Below are 13,757 nucleotides of genomic sequence, written 5' to 3' on the forward strand. Positions count from 1 at the left end.
ACCACATGACCTTGATAATAAGGGGGTTGCTCCGGATATATCCCGAGTAGACTGGTTGCCGGTCTCTTTTTGATCCTACATTTTTATGTGAAATGAGATGGAAAATCTTTCCATCTCATTTCACATAAAAGTGCCTGCCCTAAAAATCAGTGTCAAATTTTGGGGCTAGACCTTTCGATATTTAGATACCGTGATTACCGGTAATTTTCATTTTTAGTAAGAATGATGAGTATCGGCGGGCAGGGGTTCAGGTATCCCCGGCACTCCTACCATTAGCTTCTTCGACTTCGGTCCTTCAAGTTTTCAATAGGAAAGTGCCCCTCTTCACGGTGAAAAATTAACTTTTCTCGAAATAGAACTGCCCCTCAACGGGCCGAGGCTTATACAGGTACCCGGCGTCCAAGCGGTCAAGAGTGCGTACCGTACTCGAAGCCCTGTCGACTCTAAATTAGGCCATAGATTCTATGATTAGGCCATATATATACCTGGTAAAGCACCTGTGATCATTCAAATTACTACGATTATGCCTTCTTGAGTTGAAACATTTGTTTAATGCTGCCTAACTGTTTAATGCTGGCAACAATTCGAAGGTCACGTAATTTCGAGATGTGACTCGACTAATACACATCCCTAGAGCACGTCCGAGTCGACGTCTCGTATCGGTTACTGTGCGACTCTCATGGATCAGGACTGAGTTTAGGTGGATCATCGAACACTGCCCGTATAAGAGGCCCTAAGTCTAAATAATGTCAAAGATATATTCTTGTGGATATTCTCAGGTCTGATTTTCCGTTTTGTGGCTCATTTGGATGAGGTCATGCCGTTTATTATCTCAAAGACATTTGCCCCTCGGCTCCTTAACGGCGTTAAAAAACACATGCAACGACATACTAGGTGAACATCACATTTATAAACGAATGCCAAGGGATTTTGGAAAATGAATCGCTTTATTGATATAATAAAATTTCTCGATATATACACAACTTTACTTTACTTTTGCATAATAATACGATGGGTAGCCATATTCATTAAAATTCGGAAAAAAAGACACATATAGATCGTACATATGTATTTACATGTACATGTATTAGTCTCTAGTTCATGAAAATCAACCAGCCATTCTATGAACTCCACAGATGACTAGATCTCGTACATGGACAACAATAATAAATATAAGTAAACATACAAACATAATAATGCTGTTAATTCTGTAAATATGAAAAGAAAATTAATACAATCTAAAGTCATGATATATAGTTGAATTAGTACATGTATAGTCAGAACTAGTAATAGTCATGCGTATCTTGAAATACATGTGAAAGGTAACCGTAACTAAATTCCGAATTACATTTGTCCCAATGGAAATCATAATTCAATGCATGTAGTTTTATTCCCGAAGTCACCTCCTCCTTTGCTCAATTGCTCAAGCATTTTAGTCATGTTCATGAAGCTGGATACGCAATGAGTTGCCATGAAGAATAAGTTATATTACCTTTTTGGAGAAGCTCAAATGACTAATGTCTAATAGTCAACATTGCATCCAGGGTTTGGATTTGATACCGATATTTTTGATTAGATGTACCTGCTAATGCTAATAGGCTGAGAGGCACCTTTACAAGTTCAATTAATGTAACTAACTAGTGACTACAAACACTAGATGTTAGTCATTTCACCACATCCTCCAAAGGCCAAAAGGTACCCCGAGAAGGTTTTTAGTAACAATTCATAGAAATATTGGTCCCACCGTGAAGGAGTCTAACATTACAGTCTTACCCCCATAGAATATCAATAGAAGAGATCCAATTAAAACTGCAGGACTAATGAATCTAACTGTAGAACTCACTTAATTCAGATATTTATTTAATTTGGATGAAATATTTGGTCTACTTAACCTGAAACCATGTAAATTATTATTCATGATTCGGATTTTACTTAATTTGGAGAAATCTGGGCAAAGTCCCTAGTCATCCGAATTAATTGAGTTCTAATGTAGAAACATGGACCCCACATGGAAACAAGCAATCTGTTTGGCCTAATGGTAGCACATTAACAGAATCATTAATGAAATACTACCAGAGATACATGCATTGTAAAATAAACATGATTAAATACAACATTACCCACAGGAAAAATATTCTGAAATGACACCCACATAAATCAACTTTGATTTGATATTATGCAGCTGTATATATAAAATATACAGTAGACTCTTGCTAAAGTCAGATCTTACTGGGATGTGGAATTTTGTCAGACTTGAGCAATAAACCAAGGTATATCCAGTGCGATATTCTGAATATAATTCATATAGAGGGAAATATCGAAAACATTTTTACAAGCATCCAAGTTCAAGGGTTATCCAAGGTGGTCAGATCCAATTTTGGTGAAGTTTACTGTACACTTAGAGAATTCAGTCAACCGTTTACTTAAGACAAAAGACACACTCATGCACCATGTACACAGTATAATCTAGTTTATACGTCGGTATATGAACATTACATGTGACTATGGTGATAGTCATATTAGTCCCTACCCTGGACCACCCCCTCAAATATCTGACTCATTCTGGCCTTCAAATTTTTGACAAGGCATTCAGTCCGAGACATATCTCTCATTGAAAATGAATGTAAAAATTGAGGGCAGACATTTTATTCTAAAGATTTTAAAAATTAGTCGTCCAGACATCACACAGCAAATAGTGATACAGAGGATGTATTTTATCAAGGAGATTATGATTTTTATCACAATCTTCTTAAGGAATGATAGATAGATATGGTTTTTATCGCAAGGAATGATATAAGTAAGTGAATATAACCAAAGTAAAAAATTCTTTTAGCCAGCTTCTTCAGGAATGAGGAATGAATTAATTTTGATTTTGCTTCCCTTAACCACAGATGCATAGGCAAACTTGTACATGTACTTTTACATATGCATATGAACAACATTGCCTAGTTCTCTATCCATTTATAGGAATCGTACAGTAAACTACAGATATAAAGTCATCATGTAGGCTACTTATTGTTTAAACATTTGAATTATATGCAGGCAGAGGTGAATTCAGATAGCATGACTTTTTCAGTCAAACCTGCTTAATCTGGATTTTGGTCTAATCCGGAGAGTATTTGCAGTCCATTTGTTCATTAATTCATACAAGAAAATGACCTTGAATCCGGATTTTCCGTAAACCAGATGAATTTTGTTGGACCCAAATATTCCGAATTAAGCGGATTTTACTGTATAGGCCCTTTTCAGTTCTTCCTCCTTAGATTTAGCCCGTTCCAAAAATTTGGAACCGATTTTTTGCGTGCGTGAATGCTTGATCCAAATTTAAACCGGTCTAAATAACGCCGTGTGAGCGAGCCATATTATTCTCAATCTACATCTGTACGTACATTATACGTTTGATAAAAAATGATGCTCTCCAAATGTTTAACAACTCATCTTGGACAATTTGGTAACTTTTGAGTATTGGAAAAGTCACGCAATAAGGAACGTAGGTCATATATGTCTATCAAATAGTTCATGAAATAAAGCCGTAAATGATCAGTAAGAATGTATCCTTTTTTTAAAAATCCATTTAGATTATCGCATCTGGTATTTTTGGGGGATTTTATGGAGGTGGCTTCTCCAATGAAAATAACATCTTAGGATCCTGAATCTGCATACAGTGAAATATTTATGGATGATGAGGATATTTAGATTGGTGGATAATTGAGAGACATTGTAAGAAGTCCTAAATGATACAACAATCAAACCTCTTTACAACAAAGTTCCAGGGGCAAAATAAAAACTTTGTTGTATCCGATACTTTGGTGTCAGGCGCAGTTTTCAAATGCCTTTGAAAAATTTATGTTTCGGGCAAAAAAGTAAATAAAAGGGCACACAATTTGTGCGCCATAAAAACTAATTGCATTTTTTTTTTACTCAAAAGGGCACTATCATAAAAGAGACATTATTTATGCTCTATAAATCTAAGCGAAAAAGGACAAATTTCGCCAAAAATCTAAAAACGGCACAAGCAAATTGAATGTGAAGGCAAATTTAGTGGCATGATAGCAATAAATGGCACTCAAACTCAAACTCGCTCGCTGGGCATTAATACTGGCCCTTTTCAAAGTTGGCGCCCTTTTTTCACTGTGCTGTAGTCACTGTATCGCCCTTTTTTCACTGTGCTGTAGTCACTGTAGGGCCCTGGCCCAGTTCTGAAACACCATGACTTTTATGCAGGACCATTCAAAAGATCCCGTGCAACGTATCACTGAACACGCTATGAGACGACCAACACTTCATTTCCTACCATAAGCTGAATAAACCAAACTTATTTAGACTAACAAACCGCTCGAGTTTATCTGTTCGATGAGCTGCTCAGAGTCTTCAAATTAAACATTCTGCATACATCCACTTTTTTTCGTTCCTTTTTGAGATATTTTGACTTTAGTGGCCAAATTAAATGCATGCATTTATGAGGCACCGTTGTAGAAAATATGAACGGATGAGGTGTTATTGTTACTAGGTTGTCAGAAACTACGGGAGCGTTCAGTATATAAAAACAATGCTTTGTATTAAACACATGGGTTCGATTGATCAATATTTTCTGCTGCGGCCGCGGGGAATTACATTGTAACCGATGAATATTGCTCTTAGGGAGTATTCACAAATTACGTACCTCAAAATCTCCCAGTTTTCTGTTTGTTTTCGTTTGTTCATTTCTGTTTCAGCCTCTCCTGTTGCCAGTCAGCATAATTTTTTTCAGTATTGGCTATTTTCATTTGAATTTGGGTGCATAAAGTACGTACCAAGATTTATTAATACTCCCCCTCCCCCAAAGTACGTACCTTTTTTGCTGACCCCACTCCCCCCATGTACCACTGTACCAAATTCAGTTCCCCTCTCCATAGGGGTACATAATTTGTGAACGCTCCCTTAAGACACAAAATTTACTCTGTTCTATCCGATATTTCGGTCTAAACGATCTCGTTAAAACCGATGGAAATTAAAGGAAATTACAACTTTTTTGGCCAGGACGCGGAAACTTCTTCGTTGAAACCAATATCTCGTTATAAATAATCTCGTTGTAACGAGGTTTGACTGTATATAACTTTAGTTAACTGTACTTAAGAGTACTTTGATTCAAATGAGGATGGAAATCACAATGAAGATCACAGACTGGCATGATGTCTATGGCAAAGCGGGTGGCGGGTCATAACTCTTCTCAATGCTTTGGTGAGCTGTTTCTACACCAGAGTTTGGACCACTGCGATCGATATTTTCATAATTTCCATGATGACCTGCAGATTGATATAACAAAATACATATTACGAACTATGATAATACGAGAAACACCGAATAGCTAATTTGACAGACATTACTACCTCCAAAGTTGGGCATTCCTGGAATGCCTAGATCGCCATAAGTACCTCCTCTTTCTTGATGAACCCGATATAGCACAAAACAAGTAAATGGTTTTATAATCAAATTCACAATGCTCATTCTGGCGATGCATTTGTCAAGGAAGCATAACAGTTTAGTTTATAAGCTCAGATACATATGGGAAATTTCCAGTAGCTATGGTAGGAATTCTGCAATTACTCCCGACTTCCAAACGGCATAGAGGTTCACTGGGTGATAGATCAATCAGGTGCCATCATCTGCATGGAATTCTGGCATCATTTAATATTGAAATATTTATGAGTCGTTAAAAATTATACTGCTCCATGTTGATCTGAAACAATAAAATTGCTCAGAAAACATTTTCAGTAAAAATGGCTGGTACCAAAGGATGCCCCGAACCCCCTTTTGATCCGCCCCCGATAATATATCCAACCTAATCCCAAAAAAGATCTTCAGGTCAGTCCTCATAGCAATCACAGTGACTTCGTTTTTGGAAGTACCGTACAAATAGGAAAAGGATACCCAAGTGAGAAACGATATTCATTTTTAATGCTTTCTAGAAGTAAGAGAAGAGTTCATTAGAACAGGTATTTTCGGTACGATAAAGAAAAAATGGAGAATTAACATCATTTGCTTACGTGCTACAATGTCAACTTCGACAATGGCATGAGATCTAGGCTGATATATTGCTATGAAGATGACATCTAATACCACGCTGATCGTACTTAGTAACAAAAACTGCGCAATAAGAAATAAATCACAAATATAGCAAGCTGGAAACATACAGGTAATTAAATCTGCAGATTTCATTTCATAAACGCGATTGTACTGTATAACCATAATGAAGATAATCAAACATTTATCCATCATTTAGAGATCTACTTACCATTGCAACGCTTTCAACATGTTCTGGGTACAGGATCGCATAGGCTCCAAAGGCAAGTACAAATAGATTCATGTAACTGTACGCCGGTGGTAGGTAATGAATGGACATACTGGAACTGTTAAACGAATAAATATATGTTGACATACTAAAAGGTTAACTTCAATGATAACTATGGTTACTACGTACTGGTTGTTTATAACCTTTGCAAATCTACAAGCAAATTCTTCATAAGGAATACAATTTGAGAGGAGTGTTGAATACAAAATGAATTATGTTAAATCCAGTGGCGTACGCAGGGGTGGGTTTGTATGAAGTATAGAAATCCATGCAATTTTTCTTACCAGTATTTTTCAATGGATTCAAGACACCATGCTGTCTTCCTACACCAAAGTTGCAATTTTTTTTGCACACTGATATCAGTTAAAATCCGAAAATTCACGTAAGTTGAATCAAACACCCTAATCTGTATATAATCTGATTTAATCTGTTCCTATGGTGCTTTTAATCTTTTTCGTTGGATAAAATACTTTGTGTTCCCCGAAAGGTCTTTGACCCCAAAAAACTGAAGTTCATCTAAAGACATATACATGGACTGACAGATATGGTATGCTACACATCATTCAAAATAGGGTACTTACAAAACTGTCAAAACAAAATGCACCACAAATATCACCTGAAAAAAATGAAAAAAGCTATAATCCTAAGGCTCATCACTAGCCGTTAAATATGCCCAAATTTTGGTAATCTCATAGTAGGTTGGGCTTTTAATACTGTCCCGTCCCCATTATGATTAAGACGATCAGGTTAGATTTGAATCCTGATGGTATTGAAGCTTTGCATCAGGCCAACTATTCCGAAACACCTGAAAAACTGGCTTCACCAACCATTGTACCCGTTTATGGGGGCCTTAAAGGTCAGTTAGAAAGTGCAGTTATGTGTGCTGAAGTGTTCATTTATAGGCGACCCTAATATTTTCTATTTTTAACAAACACACTTATAAATAATATCACCCTAAATTAATTTCAATTCAATTTATAACTAGGGGTCCAGGGACACCATGCCCACTTGGGAAGTGGTTTCAAATGCTCAACAATCTATCAATTTCAATATTCAACGCCCCTGGTGACCATATACAAAAACCAATGACCTTGAAACCCACCACAATCATAGAACATGTCAGCAGCTACCATTTTGTAATTGATTGTGATGTCAAAATATGTCTCGTTAGTTACTTTACTATGCAATGCCCCCTGGTGACCAGATGCAAAACCTTGACCTTGAAACTCACCACACTCATAGAACATATCATGAACTACAACTTTGCAACTGATCATGGTAACAAAATATGCCTAAGTACCAATCTAATAAGGAAATACTAAGTTATTCTACTATTCAACACCCCCTGGTGACCATATAGAATAACTATTGTTCTTAAAGCTCACCACAATCATAGACGATGTTATGAGCTGCAACTTCGCAATTCATTGTGGTAACAAAATATGCATAGGTACGAATGTTATATCGAAATACTTAGTTATTGTATTATTCAATGCCCCCTGGTGGCCATATACAAAAACCAATGACCTTGAAACTCACCAAAATCATAGAACCCGTTATGGGCTGCTAAAATTATATGCCGCCATGCTCAAAACTCAGCGCCCTACCTAATGTTTTTACGGCCCTGCTTAAATTTTTTTCATTGTCGTATGCGTAATTTAAGGGAAGCTAAATCACGATGTGCCTACAAAGTTGTGAAATCGGATACATGTTCTAGTTGTTGGAACGTAGGCAACTTCTAAGATAACGGCGGTCTCTAGAATGATTGGCAGCTCAGTGTTTGGAGCCTACTATCAGTATCTCACGAGCGTGCGCTGCATATGCACGTGTCTTTGATCAATAAAGTTAGTTTAGCATCTGTGGATCATCAATCAATAAATGTATGTAAAAAGGAAGTTTATATACATTTTTGTTGACTGCATCATTGATATTGTGCCATATTTATCTAGTAGGATTTTCTTTGAGCTGAGATTAACCAGTAAAGGTAACACATCAAATAAATTGCCCATGGGCAAAGTGTGGTTTACCTTGAAAGCTAGAGGTTGTTTCGAGTAAGGGCATTGCTTGAAAAGTCCTTTTAATTCGTGACTTCAAAGTTCTAGAAGTTTATATTGTATTTTATCTTAGTCAAATAAGACCAAAGATAAACATTTATTTATGGTCTACGTCCAAAATTTCGTAGGGTACAGGTAGGCGTGGCAGGGAAACTATTTTATATTTTCAAAAAAATATTTTTCACGATATGAAAAAATATTCAAATGAAATTCATATGATGTCACATATCAGAGGGTGGCTGAATATTGAGTCTTGGAAACGAAACCTCTTCCAATGTATGGCCCGGAAGCTAAAACACAGGGGCGTAGCATTAGATCATTTTAAATCCTGGAATTTACCACTACACAATATTCAGACCTCGACCTATGCCTATAGTTTGCTGCTTAGTATTTTCAGGTCACAAGAAATTACAAATTATTACAAATTCTATCAAACAGAAAACACAGCGCTCATCTGCTACGACGATTATTCAGCCTGTTATCATACTAAACGTGCACGCGCCAAGCAGCGTTACAGCATCACCATATAGTAGTCTGTGAACATGTGTTTGTGTGCACAAGCACTCCAACGTGGAGGCCTTATGTAGTGAACGTTCACTTCACTTCAATCTCAATCAACACAATCACCGGGTATCAAAATGAAACAATACCTACGGCGATATGTGAAATAATTATATTCTCACCGGCAATGAGCATTTAAAATTCGCACATATACGGCACCTAGTCCAATGAAACGTTTGCCATCAATGGCTTTCCCGTAATTATTTTAGTAGTGCCGGAATTCCCCGTATATCCCAAAAACAGCCAATCACATTCATTCGTAGAGACGACGCCCCCCAATCGAGGTCATTGCAATTTTATACGCAAGAGCTAAGAATTTTCCCGCAAAACACAGTTTTTCGTCGAATTTAAACAAAGTTGACCATGTCATCGACGGAGGTTCGTCATATCTTCAATCGCATCGATTATACGTCGTTTAACCCGAGAACCAATGAAAAAAATGCTCACATAAAAAAACGTGCCGCGATTTTACATGAATTGGCTCAATGCCAACCTCATACTGCTGACAAAGGTAAACCAAAAAACAGCAAGTGACCAGTTGAGCACTGGGGTTTGGCGATGGGCTAAGATTTTATTTCCCGGGCTAAGATTTTATTTCCCGGTTGTTGATAATCTCGCGAGAATGGCGCTAAATATGAACTGCAAATAAATTCAAAATATCTCAGAAATACCATGTGTTTATATTGTTTATTTATCTGCTATAAAGTTCGGATAAACAATCGGCTGTTAAGGATCAGTATCAGGCAGTCGCGACGCCTTACTATATAACAAGTGGACCATAAGGTCCATTTGGTCGAAGAGAGTGTGAGTGGATGCATGAGATGTCATCAGTGAAAACAAATTCATGTTTCCAGGGTTTCCGTGAGAAATATAGAATTCCTTGCATTTTAATGAAAGTTATTCTCGAATATTTTTCGTATTATAGTTTTCATCTTTGATGGTACAGGTTCGCATTCAGTCAGGTGTAGGCCTATACTAATTACTGTCTGTCACACCTACTCTCCATGCGACGTTTTGGTCCGTAATTTCGTTAATAATCGGTTTATCTACCTTTATTACGCATCAATTTGTTCAGTGAGGAATTTGCATTCAGAAATAAACAATAATTTTCACTTAAGTTGTTTTTGTTTTCATTTATGAGCAATAGTTTACTCAGCATACGCTCGCGTAATGCTGAAAAATCCGCTCCGCGGACGCTCGGAAACGTTACAGTGACGTCATCACCTGCTCATTAGCATATCAAAATACAGTAGGTGGCGCCACGTGACGGGCCATAAAAGCCGTTTTTCAGCATTACGCGAGTGTATGCTAGGTAAACTATCGCTGATAGAAGAAAACACAAACAAATTTATGCCAGTTCATGATTTATTTCTGAATGCAAATTCCTTACTGAACAAATTGATGCATAATATTTACAGAACCGATTATTAACGAAATTATGGACCAAAACGTCGCACGAAGAGCATGTGTGACAGACAGTAGTAGCGTTAAGTCACGTGACTGTCCCAACTTTCTGGCTGGCACAACTTCAAGGCATTTCATCCCTTGTGATTTCGTATAGTAAAGCGTCGTGCCATTCTCGGGAGATTATCAGCAACCCAGAAGTAAAATCCAAGCCCATCGCCAAACCCCTGTGGTGGAGTCGAGTAGTTTGTGAGGGTCCGTTTGCGAGTGCCGTTTTTGGCACCCATATACATAGGCCTAACAGACACTGTTATTGTTATATGCCTGGGGGCAGACACAAGATTATCGCTTTTACATTAATCTATAACTCTGATACGAGCCCCTTTGACACCAACAAGGTCAAAGCCCACATTCAAAAGTGCATTGTCGTGCGCCCGGAGAGCAACAACTACTTCCACTTCATTTAGGTCTGTCTGCAGAGTTTCCAGAACCTGTCATGTCAGGGCCCAAGACCTGACATGACAGGTGGGACCTCAGGTGACAGGTCGATTCGCTAAAATGAAAATCGTTATGACTGAACCGATGATAGTCGATTAGAAGATATGATAGGCGCGGATTTAGAACAAATGATAGCCGATAAGAAACAAAAAGAACATATCTTAGTGCTTTCTGAATATATTATTCAAAAGCAAAAAACAAACTATGATGTGTTATGAATTCATTTAAGAATTTATGTTGGTCCGTTTATAAAAAGTTGTTGAACTATATCGCCTTGTATATAATAAAGATGCAATGATGGTGAATGATTTGAGAACATTGAAAGAATTGTTTACAATTTATTAATTTTTTTGTAACATGAAACATGAAAATATCAAGATCAGGCAATGATACCAGTACCGGTAGTGCCTTATGTACTCATAATCAGTATTAATAACAATCAGTATACTCATTATGATTAGGCCCTATATATTAACATATTTTTATTAATTACTCGCAATATAATTAATTCACCAAGTGCACATATAATTTAAAAACATTTCAGTCCAAGCTCATAAGTTGACATAGGATAAATTAGACAAAACTGTGATTAATTAGTGAGACCTCACACGGCAGCTCGCTCCATTTTGCAGAGCTTCGGGACCTGTGGTGACAGGTCTGCTTGAAAACTGATGAAATAGAAAAACCTGAACTTTTTATGATCTCTATCTAATGGTGAATGTAAAATTGTATGCTTACCATAGATAGATTAAATCTTGAAATACTATAAAACAATAATTTTGAAGCGAGACCTCACACGGCAGCTCGCGCCATTTTGCAGAGCTTCTCGAGACCTGTGGTGACAGGGCTGCATTTAAACTGATGAAATGAAGGAAAACTTTAATTTTTATGGTATCTTTATAGTAATGAGTATAATATCAATTGCTAACCGAGTTAATCTTAAGTTACTATAAAACAATAATTATGAAGCGAGACCTCACACGGCAGCTCGCGCCATTTTGCAGAGCTTCTCGAGACCTGTGGTGACAGGTCTGCATTAAAACTGATGAAATGAAGGAAAACATTAATTTTTATGGTCTCTTTATAGTAATGAGTATAATATCAATTGCTAACCATGGATAGAATTAATCTTAAGTTACTATAAAACAATAATTATGAAGCGAGACCTCACACGGCAGCTCGCGCCATTTTGCAGAGCTTCTCGAGACCTGTGGTGACAGGTCTGCATTAAAACTGATGAAATGAAGGAAAACATTAATTTTTATGGTCTCTTTATAGTAAAGAGTATAATATAAATTGCTAACCATGGATAGAATTAATCTTAAGTTACTATAAAACAATAATTTTGAAGCGAGACCTCACACGGCAGCTCGCGCCATTTTGCAGAGCTTTTCGAGACCTGTGGTGACAGGTCTGCAAAAACTGATGAAATGAAGGAAAACATTAATTTCTATGGTCTCTTTATAGTAAAGAGTATTATATAATGGCGACAGGTCTGCATTAAAACTGATATAGATAGAAAAAAAACTTCATGCTTTAAATTGATGAGTTGATTTAAAATCAGTCTCAATAAAATCAGTCTCTATAGTGCATTCGGCTCTTTTACATGTACATCATAAAGACAATGAATGTAAATAGTGAGACTTCAGGGGCTGGTTCCTCAGTTGAGATTTAAGTCAAAAAATGGTCTCAAATTTTAAGACTGGTCTTAAGTTGTTAGATTGGTTATAGTACTAAGATGGTCTTAGATTGGTCTTAAGTCTAAGCCATGACTATGGAACTGGGCCCAGGACTTCAGGACAGTGAGGAGTGTTGCCGAGCTGTGATAGTGAGCAGATAATTTTCAGTGTCTTATTGCGGAAACGAAATATCAAGACCTCGATTCATCTAGCGAAAATATTCTCTTATAATGTGCTCTTACTTCTACATTAATCAATTCATCTATGCCTGAAACTTATTTTTTCCCTTTAATACAGAAATAAGTCATAGTTTACACATAAATATTTTCTTCTTATAAATCAACCTTTCAAATGAATTATTTGTCAGAACATTTTCCTTATCGTTATTGTTGAATCATTTTCGATATTAACGACGGGTCAGAATATTCATTCAACTCAAAATGTTCTTCCATTCGTCTAGCACATGCCTAGATATTTCGCCGTTTCGTCAAATATTGTCATGAGTTTGGGTTTTTTCGGGACCTGACATGACAGGTCAGACCTGTCATGTCAGGTCTTAAGACCTGACATGACAGGTTCTGGAAACTCTGCAGACAGACATCAATCTTCCACTTCCGGGTTCGAATTTTGCAATAATTAAATATCGCCATCGATTTTGGACGTAGGCCTAAGCTTACTACAAAAACTAAACAGAAATATTCCTTGGCTTAGGCCTACATATGATCTGATTATAAGTACCTTAAGTGAGGCGTGCTGTGCTATCATATTTATCAGCTGTTATAATGCGCCAATGAAAGAGAAAAACTTAAAATCTCCTTCCCGGCCAGGAAATTGGCAATAGATAGCAGCTAGAGTACAATCAATAATGGATAGCTCCGAGAATATCCAAATCAGGGCATCCTCCATATCGCGGCAGTACTATCATATCCAAACCGGGGACTCCGTGTATGGGCGGCCATTCCCGCCAAAAATCAGCGTTTCGTCTATTTGTCTGTACTTTGACAAAATGTCATACTTGAACTTGAACTTGAACTTGAACTTATATTTATTGCGCCGTATATAACATTTATACATAGGATAAGACATGCAATAAATTTACAGGACAAAACATTAAAGAATGACATTAAATAGAGAATACATAATACATAGTAGCATAATCAAAAAACAAAAAACAAGAACTTATACAAGAAATAATTAGAAAAGCGCCCTCAGTCGCAAAGCTGAGGAATT

At 37.0% G+C, this 13,757-nt stretch overlaps 1 protein-coding gene across 5 annotated transcripts; it reads right to left on the reverse strand.

Moving 5' to 3' along the window:
• Window positions 1-934: 934 nt before the first annotated feature.
• LOC141908343 (type-1 angiotensin II receptor-associated protein-like) lies at window positions 935-13,497 on the reverse strand. Of its 5 annotated transcripts, XM_074798355.1 has the most exons (8): window positions 13,266-13,489; window positions 11,587-11,706; window positions 6,913-6,947; window positions 6,275-6,389; window positions 6,027-6,126; window positions 5,911-5,944; window positions 5,370-5,488; window positions 935-5,285 (listed from the first exon to the last, which is right to left on the reverse strand). In XM_074798355.1, exons 2-8 carry the CDS (start codon window positions 11,587-11,589, stop codon window positions 5,176-5,178), a joined length of 516 nt encoding a protein of 171 aa, XP_074654456.1. In that variant the 5' UTR covers window positions 11,590-11,706; window positions 13,266-13,489; the 3' UTR covers window positions 935-5,175. The 5 variants fall into 5 exon arrangements, with proteins under 5 accessions (XP_074654456.1, XP_074654455.1, XP_074654454.1 ...); XM_074798354.1 differs by lacking the exon at window positions 11,587-11,706 and having other exon boundaries at window positions 5,367-5,488; window positions 13,266-13,497; XM_074798353.1 differs by lacking the exon at window positions 11,587-11,706 and having other exon boundaries at window positions 13,266-13,487.
• Between the last annotated feature and the right edge of the window lie 260 nt (window positions 13,498-13,757).

Source organism: Tubulanus polymorphus, chromosome 7, assembly GCF_964204645.1.
Source record: "Tubulanus polymorphus chromosome 7, tnTubPoly1.2, whole genome shotgun sequence".
Taxonomy (NCBI): domain Eukaryota; kingdom Metazoa; phylum Nemertea; class Palaeonemertea; order Tubulaniformes; family Tubulanidae; genus Tubulanus; species Tubulanus polymorphus.

Excerpts from the sequence above, each read along its gene's own strand:
- LOC141908343 (XM_074798354.1), bottom strand. The coding sequence starts at position 13,292 with ATGATAGCACAGCACGCCTCACTTAAG. Across the intron at positions 6,948-13,265 it reads CACAGCACGCCTCACTTAAG|GTGATATTTGTGGTGCATTT; the intron begins GTACTTATAATC and ends CATTTTTTTCAG. Across the intron at positions 5,489-5,910 it reads GAATATCGTTTCTCACTTGG|AATGAGCATTGTGAATTTGA; the intron begins GTATCCTTTTCC and ends ATGCATCGCCAG.